Here is a 24,042-nt window from a genome sequence, read left to right on the forward strand (position 1 = left end):
CCACAGCTACTCTGTGCTCATGCCACAGATCTGATAAGGCATGTCACTAGTATGGAAATAAAAGGGGTGATCAAAGACCTCCCACGTAACAAACCGCCGGGTAATGATGGACTGCCTGTAGAATTTTACGCCGCTTACTCGGATTTATTGGTTCCCCGCCTGCAGGGCTTATATCAGGCACTACAAGCCACGGTGATCTCGCTCCCCAAACCAGGGAGGGACAGTAAAGACATGGCGAGCTACCGGCCCCTCTCACTTCTCAACTCAGATTACAAGATACTGAGCAAATTACTAGCAAACCGACTCCTGCAATACATGCCTCGGCTGATACATACTGACCAGTGCGGATTTGTACCAGGTACATGTACAGCTCTCAATATTAGGAGGCTTCATCAGGTAATATCCCATACACCCGCAGACGCTCATTCATGGGGCTGCATCTCCCTGGACCTACGCCAGGCATTTGACTCCCTGCAATGGCGATATATGTTGTATACGCTGTCCAAGTTTGTACATACAATGGGTGCGGCTGCTATACACGAACCCAACAGCGCGTGCACGGACAGGTGCCCACATCTCACCACAATACACGATAGCTCTGGGTAGTAGACAGGGGTGCCCGCTCTCACCCTTGCTCTTTATTTTAGCACTAGAGTCTCTCTTACTTAAGCTCTGTAGTTCGGCGGCTCCCAGAGGGATACAAATGCAGGGAGAGGTGCATGTCTTCTCAGCGTACGCGGACGACCTCATCTTATATTTTAACAATTTAGATGAGACTTATGAACCAACCCCCACCCTATTCAACGCATTCCAACGGCTATCAGGGCTTTCCATTAATGAAAATAAATCTTATGTATATTTATTTAAAGACCCACTCAGGGCGGTCCCACTTAGGTTTGGATGTTTCAGACTGCGCCCATCACCTTTAAATACTTGGGTGTCCAGAAATATCCGGATGTGGAAGATATGCTGGGCGGAAATCTGACTCGAGCTATAACAACGCTCAGGCAGCAAATACGATTCTGGACCTCCCTGCCCCTATCAGTGCCGGGACGCGCTGCTATTACTAAAAATGGTGGTACTCCCGAGGCTGCTCTACTATTTCGTCAATATACCTATCATAATCCCACTTCAGACCTTTAAATTACTGGACACACTCCTGACTGAATTAATATGGGGCTCGGGACGTAGACACATAGGCCTTCCTACATTGCAGCTGGCTATGAAACAAGGGGGACTGGGAGTTCCGGACATGCAAGCCTATTGTTATACAGGCCAGCTGCAATGGTTGGCATATTGGATTGCAGGCCGTAACTTACGAGAAATTATTATGACTCCACAGGCGTGGGAACATGGGGAACTACACACACTGCTGCTGCCTGGCAGCAAAATTCCTTCGAAGGCACCGCCACTCCTACGAACGGCTTTGTTATACTGGAAGAAGGCAACACGTTACACAAAAACAATGGCGCCTTATGCTCCCAACATACCCTTAATGGGACTCCACCTACCGTCAGGAACGGTGACCCTTAGACATATAGCGGCATGGGCAGAGTCAGGTGTGACCACATTAGGCACGTTCTTTACCAATGGTGTTTTAATGAATCATGATGCATTTGTGAGAGCGACGGGGGTACCGCATGGGTTGTTTTTGCTTCATGCACACATCTCTAGATATGTCCGAACAATTTGGGCCCCAGGAGGTGAGGAACCACCAACACACGCACTGACGCACATGCAATATTTGAAGGGCAAAGGTAGTCATCTGACGAAATGGATATACCGGGGTATCCGTACACACACTTTAATATTACTTCAGGCAACCCGCGACAAGTGGGAAACGGATATTGGTCGCGCACACGCGGATAGGGAGTGGGAAACACTGCTGGAACACCCGCGGAAGGTTTCCAGGAATCCAAAGTTTACGTTTATTCAACTAATGATTATTCACCGAGCGTATCTGACTCCGTACAAATGGGGCTTAATGTTTCCGGATGTACCGGATAGCTGCCCTCCCAGTCACTCCTCAAATGCAGGTTTACTGCGTATGTTATGGGACTTCCCAAGGCTGCATCACTATTGGTCAGACAGTAGTGCAAGACATGGTGTATGGAGTAGCCCTGATACGGAACAATAAAACGTTGGAATACTGCTTACTAGGACCATGGTTAAAAAGGGGAGCCCTGCTTGCAAATTTGCTAACCTGGCATTGATTTTAGCTAAAAGAAACATTACCATGAGGTGGAAGGCTGCCAGATCGCCCTCTGTAACAGACCGTTATAATGAGGTGCTCCGATGGGATAGAGCAGAGGGAGTAGAACTTTAACGGGAGGAGCAAAGGGGGCTGCGAAAGATAACCATTTCACTAGAATGGAATACTATGTTGGAAGAATTTGTGGCCTTAGATTTACAATTGTGATAGTGAGGCACTCCTGTACCTGTTAAGGGCTGGGTCATAACGATAGGGAGATTCCAGCACGAGTCGACATGAATACTGTGTGTGTTGTTAAGGAGGGGGGAATGTAAAAATGCCAATTTATGCAATTGATATGTACTGTGCTGCTGGGTAGTAGACATGTATAATGGCGTTTGGCTGTGTCCGGGTGGGGGGGGATGGGGGGTTTGGAGGCCTCTTTGTTTGTTTTATTCTTATATTATATTGTAATGTATAATATGGAAACCACTGCTTACTAGATCTATGCAACTATGGAAAATCAATAAAAATGTTAAAAAAATATGGGATTCACCCCCCCTCACCTCCACCCCCCTCCCGACATGCCACACCTTGCTATTGAGCAGGGATATATGGACCCCACCCCCTTAACGGGTTTCATAACATCCAAAATTAGAGACCCAGATCCCACAACTGTGGACTGCACCACAGCAGCCTCGAGGGAGATTGCTGGTAGAACGGGGGCACCAATGCTCTACTCTCCTAGATTACACCTACCACAACACCCAGATCTCAAAGTCACACAAGAGCAAGGAAGCCGCACGATGCTGAAGAGGGTTAAGGCACACAACTGGGGAGATCTCTACGACAACGGTACGTTCAAAGGCAAGGAGAGATTATTCTCTCAAGGGGCCGAACCCACGACAATGAAACTTTTTTTTATATGTGAGACTCCGCCAGAGTGCCAGCATATCACACCTGAATTCCCACAAGAGCCACCCACGCTCGCCCCGCTACACGCCATATTACAGAGCGGGCCCCAATCACATGGGGTATCGCTCATATACCATCTAACAAAGACCCCCATGACAGAGGTCCCCAGCGACACACGGCAACAAGGGAAGGCGGATCTGGGAGAAGCCCTCACGGATCACCATTTGCGATATTGCTGCAAACAGACAGGGAACATAGTGGCTAACAGTTGTTTGCATATCATACATTATAAATTGCTCCACCGCATATGCTATACGCCAGCTACACTACTCAGATTTAAGTTGCGGACAGACAGCGCATGTGACAGATGAAGACAGACTGACGTAGACTTTTTACATTTGGCTTGGGAATGCGAACCTATATGGGGATACTGGCAGCAAGTCCCGAGGGCGATGGGAGAAATGATAGGCAGCCCTCACCAGTCATTGCACTACTATGTTACACTGCGGACATAAAGCCGCCCCACAGGAAATACACAGCACTGGGATTCCTACTGGCCAAAAGAAAAGTAGCCCTCCGATAGGGAAGGGGCAGAGCCCCTAAATTTAAAGTCTGGCACCAAGACTTAATATTGTGGCAGGAACCAACTGACGTAAGCAGAACTCCTCCCCTCTACCTCGAAACCTAAAGATATATGGGACCCTTTAAAAGAGTACCTGCTGGAGCACCCACCCTAAACATACCGGGGGATGGAGTGGTAATGCACCACCCTAGGGAATAGGACATGCCTCCAGCTAGAAGCTATGCAGGGTCGGGGGGACCCAGCCACCGCAAGGGGCAGTGATGTCTGTTGGTGTATTGCAGGGGACATGCCTACTTGGAGTTAATGTAATGCAGGTTGTGCACTATATGATGAAGAGGGGACAGTGAGGGATGTTACAGATGTACCATTATTATGATGCACTGTATTAAAAGAAACCAAGTAAATAAAGTTAAAAAAAAAAGAACAACGTCTTGAGACTGGAAGCCGGAATATAGTTTGTACAGCGGGGTCAATTGGCTACTTGAGCACAGGTGTAGGAGAATCAGCAATTGTAACCTCGTAGGTTACACCCATAGGGGCCCAGATGTGGAGGAAACTGGCATAGCCCAGGAACTAAAGCACTCAGGACGTACACCCTGTGATGAACACTCAGGTAAGGAAAGATGATGAAAGATAATGATACGGAAAGCATGAAGTTGGTGGTAATCTGATGTCCTACAGGCCGGATGTTGATATGGTAGCAATTAGACCAGGATCTGCATGTTAAGAAACTCGATCAGAGAGGAGCTGAGCTTCAGAAGGTTTTGTGGCATCCAGTGGTTAACTGTATGTGAGAAACTGGCAAAGGCCCAACTCTCCCGGTCAGAATACTTTTCTAGATTAAAATGATCTACATATCATTAGTGTTAATTTAAATGAGTTAAGACTGAATGAGTCAATAGTCTACAAGAAAGGGCTGGGGTAAGCACTCAACGTAAAAGTGGTGATTGAAAGAACGTTATGAGTGAAAACAGGACACTATTGTGAAGAACACAGGTAAAAAATAAATGCTGATAACCAAAGTTAACTGAAAAGTTGAGAGATTAGGGAGAAAAATCATTGAACAAGTTGCAATGGAATATATCAAAATATCCTAACCGTCGCCCAAGATAGCAGCACATTAGCAGAGCTCTTATTCCCACTGCTCCGATCTAACATCATAATATTGCTAACTTGCCAAATTTCGTCCCTGCTAAGGGATAAACAGTGCTCCATCCGATCCCCTATGCGACCCTTGCCACCTGGCTTTGAAGAACTGGTTGCTGATGTGGGGAGATCAGCCCAAAGCTGCTAGAGTATGCCGCACTGCTGGGAGCCACAAGGGAGTGTTGCAGCCTGCCACCCGGCTGTGCCGGGCCAGGGACGATGATGCACCACAGTGGAGAGACAGGCTAATAGAAACAAGAGCAAGGCCACTGAGGGTCTTCCGCCTTGGAAGATCTGGTGGCCAAGGGCAACAGTTAGAAATAGCCAATGCAGTATGCCAGGTTGAAAAAGTGAGAATATACTTATGGACATACTTGAATACATTGTTTTTTCAGGGGATAAGGACAACACATACCGCAGTCTTATAGAGTTCATGGAGTTTCTACCATAACAATTATACTTCACTATTCAGAGTTTTGAAATCCACCCCCCGGTTATCTGATTGGGAGAAAATGCATCTGTTTCAGAAGAGGCGAGATGGTTGGCCTAATTTAAGGTTTTGCAAATTTGTCAATGACTAGACAATGTTGTGGACATGGCAGGAAGACTGCTGTAGAGAATGGTATAGTCATCTTTTCTGAAACTCTGGATACTGTGTGAGCTAGTACAGGCAATTCAGGAAGAGAAGTGGTAGTGGAAAGAGCTCTAATGAAACCAGAGGTGATCTAAAACATTTTTGGTGACTCCACTGGAGAGGTGAACAACATGTCTAAACCTAAGATAACTCCAAGAGGAATGGGTACCTTTTGTGAGGAAAGGGAACTAAAAGGTCAAGCCTTAAAGCACACCACGGATAATGCAGGTGACAAGGGATTGCTAATATCTTAGCTTTAGAGGGTATGCAGTTGGCTCTAAGTGAATACAGTGTTTAGTGACAGAATAGTTCGGTATAATAAAAGAATAACAAACCATGCTCAAACTTTGACCCCAAAAACTTGTGTAGATTTAAAGTCAGCTTACCTTGCATTGTCTATCAGCTCAGCAAGTGCTCCAAACAGAAACTCATGAGTTGTGCTGAAAGAAATAAGAGTTAATGCTATTACTGTACATGCCTTGGAACAAGTCTTCCTATACTCAACATTATTTTTTTTTGTATCAACAAACAACCATAGACATGTTATACCCACAGACCAGAGGAATGAGTAGAAGACTATTTTGAATCCATTTGTCCTCCTATTCCAAAACCTCAAGTGCATGATTTGCCAATCAAAATTGATGTGCCACAGATTATTCTCATATTTCAAAAAATTTGACTGTAGCATTGTGTAAGAAGGCAGTCAACCACCACAAGCACGTACAGGCGGGCCTAGGTTTAAAATGGTTATGACAAAAAAAAAAGAATTTTATCTATAGGAACCAACAAGGTGGCGATAACATATTAGACCAACAGGGAGGACAAACTGCTTGAACCACAGCGTAAAGAAGAAAACAAGGCACTATACTAGTTATAGTACCAGAAATCTGCCATCTACCACAGGCTACAAAAGTCACAAATGCATAATTTCACAACCTTTCTCCACAACGTCCTTCCAATCTCAGTTTACCAAATTAATTAGAATTCCATCTGAAGGAAATCAATAATGTATTAGCTATTACTTAATATGTTAAATATGTTAAAACACAAATATGACTTCCGGTCTGAGGCGTCAAGATGGCGGTCACACTCTAAGAGTGCTCTGGACCTCTCCATCACCCGCCTCGAATCCGGTAACCCTCAGCGCGTCTCTGTGTCACTTACCTGAGTTTAGCGGTGTTTCCCTCCCGGGGACCCTTTCTCCTGCTGATCCGGCCGCATTCCGTGGCGCCTGTGGCCTGTCGCGGCCGACGCGGCGGGAGGTGCGGCCTTGCGAGGTGGTGCCGGGCCTCGCGTGAGCTGCGAGGCCGCTGAGAGTCGGGGGGCGGCCCTGAGTGGCGGGGCCGCCGCTCATCAGGACGTTGCTTGCGAGGCTTCGCGACCCCGATCGGCCGGTGCATCAGCCGGCGTGGGGGCAAGGTGGACGGCCTTGGAGCTGTGGCGGCACTTTTAGCGGGGTGAGGCAGACTAGAAGACCAGCGGCCCGGGGAAGTGGCCGTTCCCTCTGTGCGCGGCAGCGGTGATTGAGGTGCCGGTCAGGAGTGACGCTCGACGACCGGTGGCCCGGGGGAGTGGCGGTCTTTTGGCTGGAAGGGCTCCTGGTGTTATGTTATGTTATGTTATGTTACGACTATTTATTGTGCGCACAGATACTCCAGCCAAGGAGCGTCCTGGCGCAGAGACAAGGTAGCACGTAACACAACCACAGGCTAAAAACAGATACTAAAAGACAGCTAAAACAAGAAGGTTTTTATAGCCCTCCGAAAGGTCAGAAGGTCCTCCAGCACGCGGATTTCAACAGGCAAGGAGTTCCATGCTGACGCAGCCATTACCCTAAACGAGCGGCCTCCCATGCGGCTAAGCCTAAATCTGGGAACCACCGCGAGGGCCAGACCCTGAGAGCGAAGGCTACGGGCAGGGACATAGAAAGACAGACAACTCGACAGGATTTCCGGGCCTGTACCACGCAAGATTTTAAAAGCAAGGCACAATACCTTGAAGAGGATGCGCTTCCTAACCGGAAGCCAGTGTAGGGAGCGAAGGACACCTGTAACTGAGCAGAATCTGGGCAAGCCAACGATCGCCCTCGCCGCAGCATTCTGAACCCGTTGTAAGCGGGTCAGTTCAGCCTGGTTAGCCCCGGCCAGGAGAGAGCTGGCGTAATCCAGGCGGGAGATGATGGTAGCCTGGATTACCAGCTGCCTGGTCGGGGCGTCAAAGAACTTGAGAACAGGTCTCAAGCCCCTCAGGAGACCAAAACAACAGGCCGCGGTTCTTTTAGTATGGCCTACAAAGGAGAGGCCCGCATCCAGCCATACCCCCAGATTTTTCACTTCCGATACCGGGATCGGAGTAGGTCCCAACTCTGAGGGCCACCAGTGGTCACCCCACAGCTCCACTCCCTTCCCGACGACCATCACCTCTGTTTTAGTGGCGTTTAGCTGAAGGCAGTTGCCTGTCAGCCAACTAGCCACCGCCTTCAGTCCGGACTGAAACCTCCGTGGTGGGAACTCGGCCGGCTCGTCGGCCGGCGCCGCTTCTGAGGAGGCCATTTGCAAGCAACGGTCTGCTGCAGAGTGTGGCGTAGGAGTCGCAGGCGGCCTTATGTAGGAGTGGGGGGGGGATCGGCTGCCGGTTCGGGCGGCGGCGCAGGGGTTGATGCGTGCCCCCCACCCCATAGCTACTCCCTGTCACATTGTGGTTGCCGCGCCCCTACCGTGGTGGTATCCACGGACTACTCTCTTCGGGTGCGGTTCCAGCGGGGATTGCGGACAATCCACACACCTGCAGGTTTCTGGATCCCCTCCCCCTCAGTGATCCCTCATCCTATCTGGGTCTCTCGCGGCCGCGGTGGCAGTGGGTCCGGTCCCCGGCCATGGGAAAGGACAAGGACACCAGGCCAACGCCGGCGGCCACACAGACTAAAATTAATTGGTTTACTACTTCAGAGTCGGACCCTCCTGGGGGGGCGGCGGGGGGATCTCAACCCCCTCCAGACAAGGACCTGGCTACCATCCTTCAGGCTATCAGTGCCTCTCAGGCGTCCGTAGAGGGGACGATAGGGGAAATTAAGGTGGACATGTCCCTCCTCAGACAGGACCTTCGCAACACCACCGCCCGACTGACAGAGGCCGAATCCCGCCTCTCCAAAACAGAGGACGATATCTCCCAACTAAAGGATCAGGTGGCCCAACTTCGAGCTCGTACCGGGGAGCTCTACAGGCGTGCCGAGGATGCTGAGAACCGTGCACGTCGCAACAACCTTCGCCTGGTGGGGTTTCCCAAGGGGGTGGAAGTGGGACAAGCGGCCACCTTCATGGAACAATGGTTTCGGTCCTGGATGCAGGGGGAGGCTTTGTCAACTTGGTTTGTTGTAGAAAGGGTGCAGCTGGCCTTGGCCCACCGACACCTCCTGACTCCCTACTTGGCCCTCCTCCTTATTGATTTCGAAAAAGCCTTTGACTCGGTGGACTGGTTGCATCTCCACGATGTGTTGGCTGAGATGGGCTTTGGGCCCCGGTTCCGAGAACTGGTCCGTGTGCTGTATGCACAGGAGATATCGGACTTTAAAGACTATACAGTCATCCAAAAAAGCAACAAATTCGAGGTTGACAAAAAGAATTTCTCTTTGGAATCTACATATCCGTATTTAAACAAAGATTTTTACATCAACAACGAATCAAGAAATTATCTTCAAAACTACAGAGGACGATCAAGAAAGAAATTTATCACCTTTTCTGAAACAACATCTTCGTCTTCAGGGGGCGAGTCGGATGATAATATAGGGACAAACACAAACCCAAGACTAAAACAACAAAATCAGGATCAACAAATAACAAATCAAGGGTCGCATTTTTTAGCACGAGGCCAACGGCAGGGCAGAGGTCGCCTACGTTATTCCCAACCGTGGGAAATGAGAACTCGCCGTCAGTACTACAGGAGTTAGTTCCCTCACCGGTGTTTAATTTGTCCGAAAAAATCCTGACAGAAGCAGAATTGTCTGTATTATCTAAAGGACTAGGATTTGTACCATCAAGACCAACGGACTTTGTCAAACTTAAGTTGGAAATAATTGAATTCTGTCGGAAAGTTCGGCTCAAAACGTTTTTCCAGGATACCCCTGAAACATCTACAACGGAGATAACAGGATTAAGGAGAAAATCCTTGTTTTGTCCATCAGGTCCTAAAATCCCCAAGGAGATCAACACTTTCGAAAAGACTATCCTATCCGGGATACAAGCAATGGAAAAGAAAAAAGGCTATATTAAATATAATCTAGCCAAACAAGAGAAAGACGCTTTCATGGCCCTCAAAAACGACAGATCCGTGGTGGTTAAACAAGCGGATAAAGGGGGCGCAGTGGTGATTTGGGACCTGAATAAATATAAAAAAGAGGCGTTGCGCCAGCTAGAAGATGCAGACTGTTATCGAAAAATTCCGAAGGATCCAACCAAGGAACTTCAAAATCAACTCTTTCAAATCATCGAGGAAGGGTTCACACAAGGCTTCGTTGGCCCAAAAGAACGGATTTTTCTAGAAAACAAGAATCCTAGGACGCCTGTCTTTTATGTTTTGCCTAAACTACATAAAAGTGAAATTGACCCCCCTGGCAGACCCATCGTTTCAGGGTGTGAGCCACTTATTGAACCAGTCGCTCAATACATTGACTTCTTTTTAAAACCTTTCATCAGCGACATTCCGGCCCACCTGAAAGATACCACAGCCTTTTTAAACAGAATAACGTCGGTAAAGTTTGATAACAAAAATCAACTGATGGTGACACTGGATGTGGTGTCGCTTTACACCCAAATACCCCAAGAACAAGCGTTAGAGACACTAACGTGGTTCCTAGACAAAAGAGAACGACCAGTCCAGGTTCCATCGGAATTCATTTTGGCACTTGCCAAATTCGCACTGTCAAAAAATTATTTTTCTTTTGAATCTCAGTTCTTCTTCCAAATAAGAGGCGTGGCGATGGGGTGTCCATTCGCCCCAGAGCTAGCGGTGCTATTTATGGGACTTTATGAAAAAAATTTCATCTATAATAACAACCCGTACTCGGCAAACATTTCCAACTACATGAGATACATAGATGATATTTTTTTAATTTGGACTGGGTCACAACAACGACTAGACGAGTTTGTAGGATGGCTTAACGAACGATCAAGAGATATCAAATTCAGCTGTTCGGCATCTAACCAATCAATAACATTTTTGGACGTCAAAGTAGAGAATTCTGAGGGTCAACTAGAAACCACACTCTTCAGGAAGTCAACTGATAGAAATAAGGCACTCCACTACACCAGCAATCATCCTCGAAGCTTGAGACAGAATCTACCATACGGTCAGTTCCTACGGATCCGTAGGAATTGTTCACAAAAAGATGAATATTTTGTCCATGCTAATAAACTCAAAGATCGTCTGATGGATAGGGGATACCGGAAAAAATTACTTAAACATTCCCTTAAAAGAGCTTGGTGGACCCCAAGGGAAACTTTGTTGGAGAGCAAAGGAAAGAAGATGGTTAATAGGCCAGTTTGCGTGACAACGTTTTGCCCCAACTCACACCAACTTCGCAAACTGGTCCTTTCAAATTGGCACCTGATTAAAGACCTACATGAGGATTTTTCTACACCACCTCTCTTTGCGTTCAAAAAAGAAAAAAGCATAGCAAATTTCATTGTAAGAGCAGCTTTGCCCAAACAGCAGCCCCCTACTTTGAGAGGTCTGCTAGCCCTACCTCCAATCGTTGGGCACCACAGATGCGGGTCGTGCATGTGTTGTGAACAAACCCTCGAGGGCGATGTGTTCACCTTTGATAGCATCAATTGGAAACATAATACATTTACAAACTGCAGAACCAAGCATGTCGTGTACGCAGTCACATGCCCTTGTCCAAAACTGTATATAGGAAAAACTACTCAGGAAGTACGGCAGCGCATCACTCAACATAAGTCGAGGATTCGACGGAGAGTTGAAAATGCTCCGCTAGTAAGCCATTGGATCTTGATGAAACACCGTGAAGAAGACTTTAAGTGGACAGTGTTGTCCAAAATTGAGAAAGACCCGCGTGGCGGTGACCTGGAGGGACTCTTGAGCCAACGAGAGGCTTTCCTTATCATGAAATTCAACACAACAACTAATGGCCTCAACGAAATAGCTGAGATCTATAGACCAATTACAACTTGAACATGCCTTTATGATCGTCCTAACAGTAATGGACATAATAGCGCTTCAACAATTGCGCAGCTTTGAATAATGCGTTTCATCAAGTTCACAGTTTTTTCCAATAAAATGCCAGGTCGGCAGCATTCCGGCATAAAACTACATTTCCCACTTCTCCGTTAGAAGCAACTACAGCTCCCGTGAGTCAAGGGTAGCTTTTTGACCCGGTGAAATCTATCGTATTCACTTCCTGATCGGGCGAGGAGTTCCTGATGCGGATGCACGGACTCGCGGCACGCCGTCAATTGAGAAGAAATCAGGTAAGCTAAGGATTGACACCCCCCCTCCAACCCGCTTTTTACATCTTTTAATCACCAACGTCGTCAGAATTAACTGAACACTCGTAATGACGTCGTCCTTCATTTTGACTTCTAATTTCAGTTCCTGTTGGAAGCAAAAGAAAAGGGACACGACTAAATAAAGTCAAAACCACGTGGGAACGTTTAATTACAACAGCCCCCCTGGATGAATCAGACTACAGATTACAGGGTGAGCGAGAATTAGTGCAGCTGTTGTGATGTCCGTATTTGTCTGTCATGTTATAGTAAGAATGACAATACGAGTGGGTACAATTTTACATTTGGTTGTTCACAGCTCCGGCTCTAGCTGGTTGAATCGTTTGAAGACCAAAGCAGGTCAAGGTTCCATGCTGACACTTGTTTGCAAGGTGGGTGTGCCAGGCCGCTGGTGGGGGCTGGCTTGAGTTCTTAAACTGCTTATCGGTTTTGTATTGATGTTTATTGTTATTTTTATTTTTGTTTGTATTGCAGAAATTAATTGGTCCTGAGGAGAACCTCATAAAGATAGAGGTTCGAAACGCGTCGACCAGTCGGTCCTTCGCACACTCTATATAAAAGCCCTGCCCTAAATGCTTTTGTGGTTCTTTAAGTGTATATGAAGAAAGAAAATGTTTCAATACGCATAAAATGCGGACAACAATTTGTGTTTAAAAGGGAGAGGTGTCAAAAGGACCGTTCAGTTTAGTGTATGTCAGTTTCTGGTATGAATGGATTGGCCAAGAATGCTTGATGATTGAATGTATAAATCCGTTAGGGTATTGTGTTGCTTATTGTTATTAGATTTGAATATATTTGTATGTGCAATGTACAGTCTTTTGTAAATGAAAATTGCCGTTCACACAAAAAATAAGAATGTGAAATAAACAAAAGTGTTATGAGCAACAGGCAATTCGTAAAGCCTTCCTTTCGTGTTTCATTTCATGATAGGTTTTTGAAAATAGTTTGTTGTCTAATTGATTTCAGTTGGGACAAGGTGTTCTGTTTCTTAGTATGCACAGCCGCAGGCACAGGTGCTGGTGAATGACCTTCTGTCCGAGGCCTTTCCCATAGCGAAGGGCACGCGGCAAGGCTGCCCCCTTTTGCCCCTGTTGTTTGCCCTGGCCATGGAACCCATAGGGGTCCTGGTGCGGGCTGACACCTGTGTTAGGGGGTGGGAGTGGCCCGGCACCGCAACAGACAAGATCGCGCTCTACGCAGACGATGTTCTGCTTTTCCTGGCGGAGCCCGCCTCCTCTGGGCCGCGGCGCCTCCAGTTGTTGCGAGCGTTTGGGCAGGCGTCGGGTCTTCGGCTGAACCCCAGGAAATCGGTATTGGTCTCGTTGCACCTGTCAAGGGACTGTTATGATTGGCAGTCTAATATTCCGATCCGACGCAACTCATTTAAGTACCTGGGAATATGGGTTACCACGCTCCCGGAGCTGGGCTGGTCCCTCAATGTAACCCCTCTGGTCCAAAAGCAGACCTTTATAAATGGAGGGCGCTGCCCCTGAACCCTCTGGGCCGGGTGGCCTTGTTTAAAATGCTGATTCTCCCCAGGTTCCTCTATGTCCTCCAGAGCACCCCGTTCTGTTTTCCCAGACCCTGGTTTAAGGAGTTGGATAGGCTCATTACCAAATTCTTATGGGGCGGTGGGAGGTCGCGCCTGGCTCCTTCCACGTGTCGGATCCCTTCCTTTGATGGGGGCATGGCCATGACGCATTTGTACCTCTACTTTTTAGCCGCACGTTTGCTGGTGGTCCACGATTGGTTCAACGGGGGGATGGTCCGACCCAGCCTACCGGCTGGAGCTGTGCGCACTGGGGTTTTCTAAGGTGCAGGCCCTGTTGTATGGGGGACCTGTCCCGCTTCAGCTGCCTGAGGCGACACATTTGGTGTTCCTGGCGTGGCGGGCTTCGCTGCGCCACACCGGCTGGACCGGCAAACTGACCCAATGCAACCCCCTCTGGCAGGGGGCTTGGCTGCAGGAGGCGAGCGGTCTGCGGGGGGTTCAAGGCCTGGGACCTTATAGGTATAACACAGCTCGGGGACGTATGGGTGAGGGGCCACATGCTTTCCTTCCAAGAGATGCGATGCGCAATCGATATTCCCTGCACCCCTCCCAGTCTTATAAGTACTTGCAGTTAAGACACGCCCTTCGAGTGCACATCGTGGACGGTACTCGACTCCCGGAGTACAGCCCCACGGAGGCCTAGACGCTGCTTGGGGACTTGGGAAAGGGGGGGGGGGGGGGGGGGGTATCTCCCGGATATACCACACCTAAATTAACAACACTCCCACCTCGCTGGACAGACTGAAAGAACAGTGGGTAGACTGGGCAGGGCCGTTGGACGAGGTAGATTGGCGAGAAGCACTCATGGCGCCTAAGACCATTACCGCCTCCGACAAACTTAGACTGATCCAATTATACTACTTGCACATTGCTTATCTGACTCCGGTACGCCTTCATCGAGCGGGCCTTCGCTCTGATGCGTCCTGCGCTAGGTGTGGCCAGGCCCTAGCTAATTTTTTTCACGTGGTTTGGACCTGTCCCCGGCTGGCAGATTTCTGGGGGGCCATTGAGGGGGAACTTACGGAGGTTTTGGGGTGGACCGTGCCGACACTCATTACTGGGGATAACTGATGGGCTGGACGGGTCCCGGAGCGACAAGACCTTTTTTAGCACAGCAATGATAGTTGCCAAGCGCGATATAGCGGCAGCATGGCTTTGTCCCGATCCACCAGCTCTGAGAAAGTGGCGTAAAGGTGTGGACTGGTGTGCGGCACAGGAGAAGGTTTTATACACGGCACGCGGATGCCCCAAGAAATACCGAAGGGTGTGGGGCAAATGGATGGGCGCAGTTGGGGGGAATTAATGAAGCTTCTAGTTTCCGGTGGTCGCATTACCTGTGGGGTTCCGTGGTGGTGGGGTGGGGTGGGGCGGGGGGCGGGGGTTCTTCCCTGATGGATGTGCATATATATCCGCTGTCCGTGATTATGTTGAACTGTTTGTTAATGTTAAAATCAATAAAAATTTGATTATCAAAAACACAAATATACCTTAGGTGATTCATATACACAAACCATTGTGTTGCTCTTTATATTACTGGTTATTGTATTTGATTATAAATGGAGGAATAGTTGTTATACAACTGTTGCAGATTCAAACATTTTTTCGTTTGAATTTTAAGTATATTTGACAGCTTTTTAAAATAAAAAAAGTATAATCAGGGAAAAATAACAGAGATAAACAGGCAGTGCTCACCTATTTCCACATTATTTGCAAATATCTATGAGCCACAGGCAATTGTGATACAGTAGCATTTCATGCAATCCAGAATCATTCCAGATACCCTAAAATCTGCCTATATACAGTCATAAAATCACTCAGTTTGCAACCACAAAATACTAATTTGTTATCATTTTGATGAGCTGTACAAAAAAAAATCTGACTTGTAAAAAACAAGGTTTTGCGTTCTTTCCAAACTGAAATTCGGTAAGGTATGTAGCAATCTTTTGTGACCATAATTTCAGTCACAACCCATTCACCAATTACATACTTTAAAGGATGTAGGAACCTCTTGGGAGCCCCCCTCCATTCCCCCACCTTCGGCAACCAGGCTGATGCTTTAGAGGGAACAGGTGGTTGTCCCACAGACCAGTGACTGCTCCCACTACTGTGTTTGTAAAAGAAAACAGTTTTTTCCTTTCAGAGCAGCATCAATCCTTTAAGGAATACAGCTGATTTAAAAAAAAAAAAAGTTTCCCATTTGGAAATGCAAACTAAGAAAGGGCTGGTTAATCGGCTGGCTGGCGTGGTGTGCGATCTGATTCACCAGGATCAGTCCGGTTTTATCCCTCATCGCAACACTGCGCTCAACCTGCGGCGCTTGCATGGGGTGCTCGCGCGTGTCCCGTTCATACGGGAGCCGGCCATTTTGGCGTCCCTGGACGCCACTATGGCGTTTGACACACTTGAGTGGCCATATTTGGGCGACGCTGGCGAAGTTTGGGTTTGGCCCGGGATTCATCGGTTGGGTGAAATTGTTGTATTCCGGACCGCTGGCGCAGGTAGCTGTAAACGGTAGAGTGTCGGCTCCGTTTGAGCTGGGCAGGGGCACGCGGCAGGGCTGCCCGTTATCGCCGCTCCTCTTCGCGCTTGCCTTGGAGCCCTTGGCGGAGTGGCACCCTTCTATCCGTGGTCTCCGCTGGACCCCCGAGTATGAGGACCGCGTATCTCTTTACGCTGACGATATTCTTTTGTACCTGGCTTCCCCGCGTAAATCGCTGATAGTACTGGTTGATGTATTGCACTCATTTGGCCTCAACTCCGGCCTAGTCATCAATTGGGCTAAATCTTGTGTGTATGTCCTCTCTGGGGAGGCTCCTATCCTTCCGCGGGGTTGTCCTATCCAGATTGCCCCGCGGGGATTTAGGTACCTGGGTATCTTCATTACCCTGGACGCGGAGGCCCGGTATAAACAGAACTTGCTTCCCCCCCTCCAGCGCCTGAAGGATGATGTCGCGCGTTGGAGGCGCTTGCCGCTCTCGCCGCTCGGCCGGGCGGCATTGTTTAAGATGATGTCGCTGCCACGTTTCCTGTACGCCTTACAGAACACAATGGACGTTGTCCCGGCGCGCTACTTTCGCGAGGTGGAGAGTTTGCAGCGCCGCCTGTTCTGGGAAGGTAGACCGCGTATCGCCCTGGCGAAGCTGACGCTCCCGTGGTACGACGGGGGGGTTGCCCTCCCAGACATCAAGCGATATTACTGGGCCTCCCAGCTGGCTGCGATAAATCACGGCCTTTACGGGCCCGCTCTAAACCCGGCCTTTGAGATGGATAAAATGTTACTGCCGGGCGGTGACTATAATCGGGCGCTTTATTCTAGCTCGCTCGACGCACGTCTGACGGGCCCCACGCGGGTCATGGTGCGAGTGTGGCACGCGGCTAACTTGGCGATGGGGTGGAAGGATCGTTTGACCCGGGCGACGCCACTATACGCATCTGAGCGGCTGGGCTCCCTGTGGACCTCGAAGGGCTTTGAGAAGTGGGACATGATAGGCATCAGCAGGGTGGGTGATCTCTGGACGAGGGGGGGATTCAAAACGTTCGATGTGCTGCAGACGGAATTCCAGTTCCAGGACAGGGAGTACTTTCAATATATGCAGATCCATCATGCTCCGTATTCCCGGACGTTGCCTCCATCCCGGAGTACTCCCCTCTGGAGGATAGAGTGCTAGATGGGCATGTACCGGACGCCACGATTTCATTAATTTACAAAAAACTCATCAATGATCGCTCGGGACTGCTGACTGGCCTTCGTGAGGCGTGGGGGGCTGACGGATTGGAGCTGGATGACGAGGACTGGGTGTCTGCGGTGGCCTCCCCGAAAGAGGTGGCCATACCGGCTCGCCTTCGCTTCGTCCAGCTCAAGATACTCCATAGGGTCTATGTTACGGGGCCGAGTCTGATGCGTATGGGCTATGCTGTGGACGGGTTGTGTAAGCGTGGGTGTGGTTCTTTGGGGACCTTTCTCCATATATTGTGGGAATGCCCGGAGGTGGCGCGATTCTGGCGTGGTATGCACGAGGTCTTGCAGGCAGTTACGCATGTGCCGCTGCTGCCCGAGGCGAGGAGATGTCTCCTGAATGTGTGGGAGCCAACCGATTACTCAGTGCCGCAGACGTGGTGGGTGACTCTGGGATATATGGTGGCTAAGCGTGATATTGCGCAATTGTGGGGTTCCCAGAGGTCACCGACTGTCTCGGCGTGGAAGGACAACATGGATTGGTGTATGTTTCGGGAAAAGGTGGTGTATGTTGCGAGAGGCAAGCCTGGGAAATGGGTGAAAGTGTGGGGCCCCTGGAACGCCTACCGTGGGGGAATCTGTACCCCGCCGCTGATGCCTGATCCGTCACCGGCCCCGTCTCCCTAGCCTGCTTGTCTGCCTGGTTCTGGGCATTGAGTTCACTTTGTCTCCGTCCCGACCTATCCCCCTCCCTTGATATTCCTGTGGATCGGTAGGGTCCCCCCCAGGGGAGCACATGCTATTGTTTCTGATTGTGGGTTGCCTTCTGGATTTGTTTCTTCGTTATTTATATAAAAATGAAACCATTGTGTGGGGTCCGGATGGTGTGGCTGCCACCGCTTCTTTCAACTCCTGTGATCTCTCTTCTGCCGCAGCGTGTGTTCTACTGTTTGTATTATGTGCTCTTTCTGTCTGCTAGCGGCCGGCCTGAAGGTTGTAGGCCCATCTTTGTATATCTTTTGGATTCTGTAATAAACGGTTTCAAAAAAAAAAAAAAGAAAGGGCTGGTTGTCTGCTGCCCTTGGCAGACCACTGTCCCTTTATTTGTAGCCTACCGCAGGGGGTCACAAATTACAACATCACTAATAATATTCATTAGGCAGGTCGTTGTGCAACCTGTGTCAATGTTGATTTCGCAAACTGACCAAATAAATAGTTCATAGGTCGTTCTGCAAAATCAGTTTGTTCCCAAAAAGTGGGTGTGCAATTTGGAGCCACTTATTGCGAACTGGCTCTTTGTACATGTGAACTGTAGTTTAGAACGAAATCTGGCTACACAGTTAGCAAAGGAAAGAATGTTAGAATTCTGAGAAGACAACTGAGGAAGGTATACTGGCAATACTATAGAGTAAATGTTTAGAGACAGCTAAGCAATATTAGTGCTAGAATAATTCCTCTACTTATTACATTACAAGCCCTAGCTGCAACCGCTAACACTGCTTGGTTGAACTTTCCCTTAACAATAACTAGCAGAATAATCTAAAAAGGTCATTGTTATTTCACACTACCTCATTTACAGGTCACAAAACAATTTTTGCTCAATATAATGGCTAACTAGATGTCTTTGTTTAAGTAAGACTGGCAGAATTAGCTAATGTAAGGCAACCAGTGGAGGATGAGTCTGGTATTGCCAGATTTTGAGAACTATGTCTACTATTTCACAGTGATTGCCTGACCAAGGAGAGAGAGAGAGAGAGAGAGAGAGAGAGAGAGAGAGAGAGAGAGAGAGAGAGAGAGAGAGAGAGAGAGAGAGAGAGAGAGAGAGAGAGAGAGAGAGAGAGAGAGAGACCCATGATGACTCATAGGAGAAAGAGTCTCAATGCCGGCACACAAATCAACAGCCATAATTTGCTTCTAAAATCTGCAAAGCGATTTGTGCAGTGGTAGGGTACTGAACAGGTAATTTAAACATTTTTTTTTTTTCAAAAAGTGGTGTTACAGTAATAAAACGGAGCACAGCAAAAAAAATATGAATATACTAGAAGCAAAACTATCAATATATAATAGAAATTATAAGGGCATTGCCCAGTGGAAAACAAAAACATAATGTGTGAGTTGCTTGTTAATTAAGGTCAGCCACTGGTGTTTACTGTGGGCAGCAATATAGTCCATTGTTTTTTCACTCATCATGCCTTGGTCATGCTCTCGTAAGAACAGTCCAGCCCGAACTACAAGGCAAGGAGCCCTCTGTGAGGGTTACAAGCAATCCAAGACTGGCCTCATTATTCTTTGCTAGTAGGGTACACTTTGAGCGCGATCGGAGAGTTAGCGTGGGACCCACATCTAGGCATAGTTGTTGTACGAAGAATGTTGCAAAGTGCGTTGCTTGAATTAATCTCAGCCACTGCTAATTACTTTAGGTGACAATTCAGTCTATCGGCAAAGAAGCAAATTTCTAACTTTTTTGCATATGTATATTGGTAAGGGACGTGTGGGAAATTTGCATAATTTGTTTTCGCGTACCCAAGCGCAAATTTCAGCAAAAGTATGTGAAATTACACAAAATGTAAACGTCATTTTGTGCTTTACAAAAAGTGCAAAAATAAAAAGCACCGCAAACTAGTCACTAGTGTTCTGTTGTTCCGGTTTGTTTGCTGTAACTTTTTAACCACGAGTGCGGCTTTTGCTGTAAATGTTTATTACAAAATGGCGCTTAATTCCACAATGTGGCATAACAGAATAATTTAAGGAACTTAGCATAACAAGCATAATGTGAAATTGCCGAAGTTAAGCTGGCGTTAATTTAAATTTCGCCAAGGACTAGTATTAGTATGAGCAAAGCAAGAAAGGTGGCAGACTGCTAGCTGCATAAATGAGACAAAAATCCCTTAACGAGGCAGACCAGGTTTTTGAGGAAAAGTGGTTAAGGACAGAGAGAAATTGTTAGCCTTTCACTTGTATATTACCAAAAACATAGCAATCCGTTCTCCAAATTAAATTTTCTGCAACATCACAAAGACCCAATAGGAATCCAAGCACCCCATCACAACCGAAGATCAAGGATGCAATGTAATATATGCCACCAGAAAAGTCTGAAAAAGATATGCAACTTAACTCAAACAATCAAAGGTGTTTCAAGAACCTGCCCTAGTCATAGGAATCCCAGAAGGAGCCACATAAGCTGTGCCAACTACAGGTCAATTTAATTTATGAATGCTGACATGAGACATACTGGAAAGGAGGCCGCTTGAAGCTCCCATCATGCTCTGCGATTGATTGGTTTAAGGTAATGGCGTTCTGGCCGGTGGTGGAGGTGTGTGCCGCAGAATACGCAGTGCGGAGGCAAAGCTAGCTATCAATCAAGCAATCGCGCAGCTTTGCAATCCCTATGGCAGCAGGAATCTACAGGAGATAGTAGCCGAAAAGAGGTACTGGAGGCGCAAAGATTTCCGAAGCCGCAGATTTCTTTAGGTGGTGTTATGTCTGCCACTGGTAAGCCTCAGAAATGAGAGACACTGAGGCAGAAGGCAGCAACCCCACATATCTAGCAGTAAGAGCGAGCCAGCTCGAGATACCAGTTATTGCTGATCTATGGCCGATGGCCTTATCTATGCAAATGCGACTGTCAATTACCTTCATCACCAAATAGCACTACCTGAGTTGCTGGTGGAGGAGTTTATTTAAGGCAAAAGTACAGAGAAGCCGGTATAAACAACAGGAGGGACAGCCCCTTTGAGTGATGTATGAGGCACCACCATCTTAGGGCACTGGTTTCCTGGGGAGGCTGTGGAAGCATCCTATCAAGTGGTGGGTGCAGCCTGTGGCTTTTCAGAGTTCCCTGCATACTCCCTCGAATTGTTTCAGGGGAGTATATTGCGACGTCCAGTTTGAAGACTGAATGGAGTAATTGATAGTACATGGCCTGCTGGACAGTGGCAGCAAGCGATAGGACCCAATGAAGTGCTATTCTCTTCATGACGCACCAGCCCCAAATCGACTTCTTGCAAAGTCTATCAAGGGCCAAAAGCATCAACCAGTAGCAGTAAGACCAGACAACACAACTTCGAAACCAAAAGCAACAACTATGTTTTACAGACCGGCGTGAGCTCAGCTGTGCTCAGACTTTGCTAACAGATGTAAATCCATACATGATAGAGGTATCTCAATAAAAATAGAGCCCGTCTTCGTACTGTGTGCTAAACCTCCTGCAGGGTGAGAAAAAACTGCAGGGCTTTCTTTATACAACCCTCACCCGCCAGGATTGCTCCTTGGTAGCATACTTCATCATAGGGTTCCTCCCATTTCGCTACGTAAATGGGTGTGCTGCTACCTGTGAAATAAGCGGGAGCACGGAGTGTTATGCTAGATGAAGGCGGAATAGAGTTGGAGGGGTTTCTAAGTGAAATTAAAAACACCTCACTGGTATGAGAGCTATATATAAGCACAAAGATGAGGGTAGAGGCTAATTGAATCCGCACCCAGCAAACAACAGTGGTTCTTGTAATCAAGTGAGTAGTGGTGCACGAAACCAGAGAGTACTCCCCTCTTTACTCCCAAAAATATAGGATGAAATCCTACATAAACATATATACACACAAGTGGTTCAGCACTAAACACTATACACTTCTCATATAATCAGAGCATGTGACACCAATTGTAGAGTTTTTCTTCTTTATTTATCTTGATCGCAGATATCTTGTCATTCGTATATTCACATAACCGTAGCCAACGCGTTTCGTCTCACACGAGACTTCTTCAGGGCTACCAAAAAAACATATATAAAAAATATATATATAAAAACAATCTCCGACCTATAATAATCTTTCCAAGCATATTATAAAAATATATAGACTACTTGAATTGGATCTTTAGTGGTGTTTTGCATTTGGCATTTTTAATGAAGTAGTCTATATATTTTTATAATATGCTTGGAAAGATTATTATAGGTCGGAGATTGTTTTTATATATATATTTTTTATATATGTTTTTTTGGTAGCCCTGAAGAAGTCTCGTGTAAGACGAAACGCGTTGGCTACGGTTATGTGAATATACGAATGACAAGATATCTGCGATCAAGATAAATAAAGAAGAAAAACTCTACAATTGGTGTCACATGCTCTGATTATATGAGAAGTGTATAGTGTTTAGTGCTGAACCACTTGTGTGTATATGGTATGAGAGCTATACCTTATTCCGTCCTCCATACAGTATGGTTCAAAAAGGGGGAAAAAAATAGTAGGTGGTGTGGGTTGGATTACCCTTCTTTATACAGGTCTGCATGTCTAAAGTCACCCTTCCGGCCATCTTCAGGACCAAGGAACTCACTTGCAGATTCCTTATCAGATTGTATTACTTTGCAATAATTTTACTATCAGAACAGAGGTAATAATTGTAAGAGGCTAGGGGAAAAAAAGGAAAATTCTTGAGTCTCCAGTGTCGAAGCCAAACTTTTTCTTAAATGTGCAATTTAATACAAACGCAGCCAACGCGTTTCGCCGTCAGAAAGGCTTCATCAGGGCCATGAAAACCTGCCTGCATTCACAGCCGTGATCATCTAGCTTGTCTCGATCGCTACCAGAGTTAACTAAAACACAATCAGTTCAGTAACGTATGTTGCACAGATATTCAGTCAAATTTCCAAATAGGTCTTCAAACTTGATCCAGAGGCTAGTCCACCTCAAACAAGCATCAAATGGTTCACTACATCGAATCACCCAAACTCTCTCTCTATTCAGAGAAACATAGGCGTGTATAGAGTGCAGTTTCGCCTGCTACTCACCACTCTATAAACACCTATATCTCACACTGAAGACAAACTGAAGACTCAAGAATTTTCCTTTTTTCCCTACTCTCTTAAAATTATTGTCGCTCTGTTCCGATTGTATTATTTTGTATGTATGGTCTATGAGCAGCAGGCCATTCAGGTGGACAATATTGTGTCTCTTTACCAATTTTCATGAAGAGTGTTGTGACATTCCAGGCGGTGGACCTTGTATCCCTTGGTTGCATCTTGCATTTTTGTATGCTCCATACCAACAAGATAGGTAAAGCGTGCTGTGAATAATAGTATTAAAAACACCTCAAAGTGAGTAAAAGCCTGTGTAGGCTAAAAGGGATGCTTAATGAAGTGTTTAAGTGAGTGCATCTATTGGGTATAGTGATCATCCTTGTGACTGAACAAATATTGCAAGCAGCACACTTGAAAATACAAAAAAACATCTGAAAGACAACGTCCATATAGAAAGCAAATGTTTTGCTCAATAGGTTGTCTGGTGGCCAAGTGAGCCTGAAGTCATACCCTGTGTATATAAATAAGGCACCCAACATGAGAACGTAAGGAAATCGCCCTGCAATGTGGTAAAGAGTTGGCTATGCATTAAGGAATCCACATTGGCCTATTAGCCTCAGAGTATTACACCGGGGACTTAATATTACCCGACTCGCCCGCTCGTTTTAAGTGAATGGGGATGAAGTGATTGGGGATGAAGAGTAAGAGCATGTATTGCGGGTCCTTACTCTATGCTTAAGGGCGCCAGACAACTAGTCAGCACACCCAGGTTAAAGATGGCGGCGCCCGATGGAACAATTTCCTGGTTCTCATTGGGCTGTAAAAGGCAACTTGCAGTGAAGCCTCCATTTCCCAGCTGCCATTAAATAAAGTGCCAGGGCCTGATGTGGTACCAGGGGACCCCTTTAAAAAATGTATAGATTTATGGCCCCAGTAATTAACAATGCACTTAAATTCTGTAGCCTTCTGTCCTCTTCCACCAACTTGGTCTCGCTCAATAATAGTTATTATTTTTAAAAAGGGGAACAGCTCAGAC

General features: G+C 47.1%; 1 protein-coding gene across 5 annotated transcripts in view; it reads right to left on the reverse strand.

Moving 5' to 3' along the window:
• The window catches only part of MORC2 (MORC family CW-type zinc finger 2), a 403,660-nt gene that overhangs the window by 335,746 nt on the left and 43,872 nt on the right, over positions 1-24,042 (reverse strand). For all 5 annotated transcript variants that reach the window (XM_085634756.1, XM_085634754.1, XM_085634755.1 and 2 more), the window contains one exon: positions 5,856-5,909. In XM_085634756.1, coding sequence (XP_085490882.1) covers positions 5,856-5,909 — 54 coding nt within the window. The remainder of the gene's footprint in view (positions 1-5,855; positions 5,910-24,042) is intronic.

Source organism: Triturus cristatus, chromosome 11 (assembly GCF_964204655.1).
Source record: "Triturus cristatus chromosome 11, aTriCri1.1, whole genome shotgun sequence".
In the NCBI taxonomy this organism is placed as follows: Eukaryota; Metazoa; Chordata; class Amphibia; order Caudata; family Salamandridae; genus Triturus; species Triturus cristatus.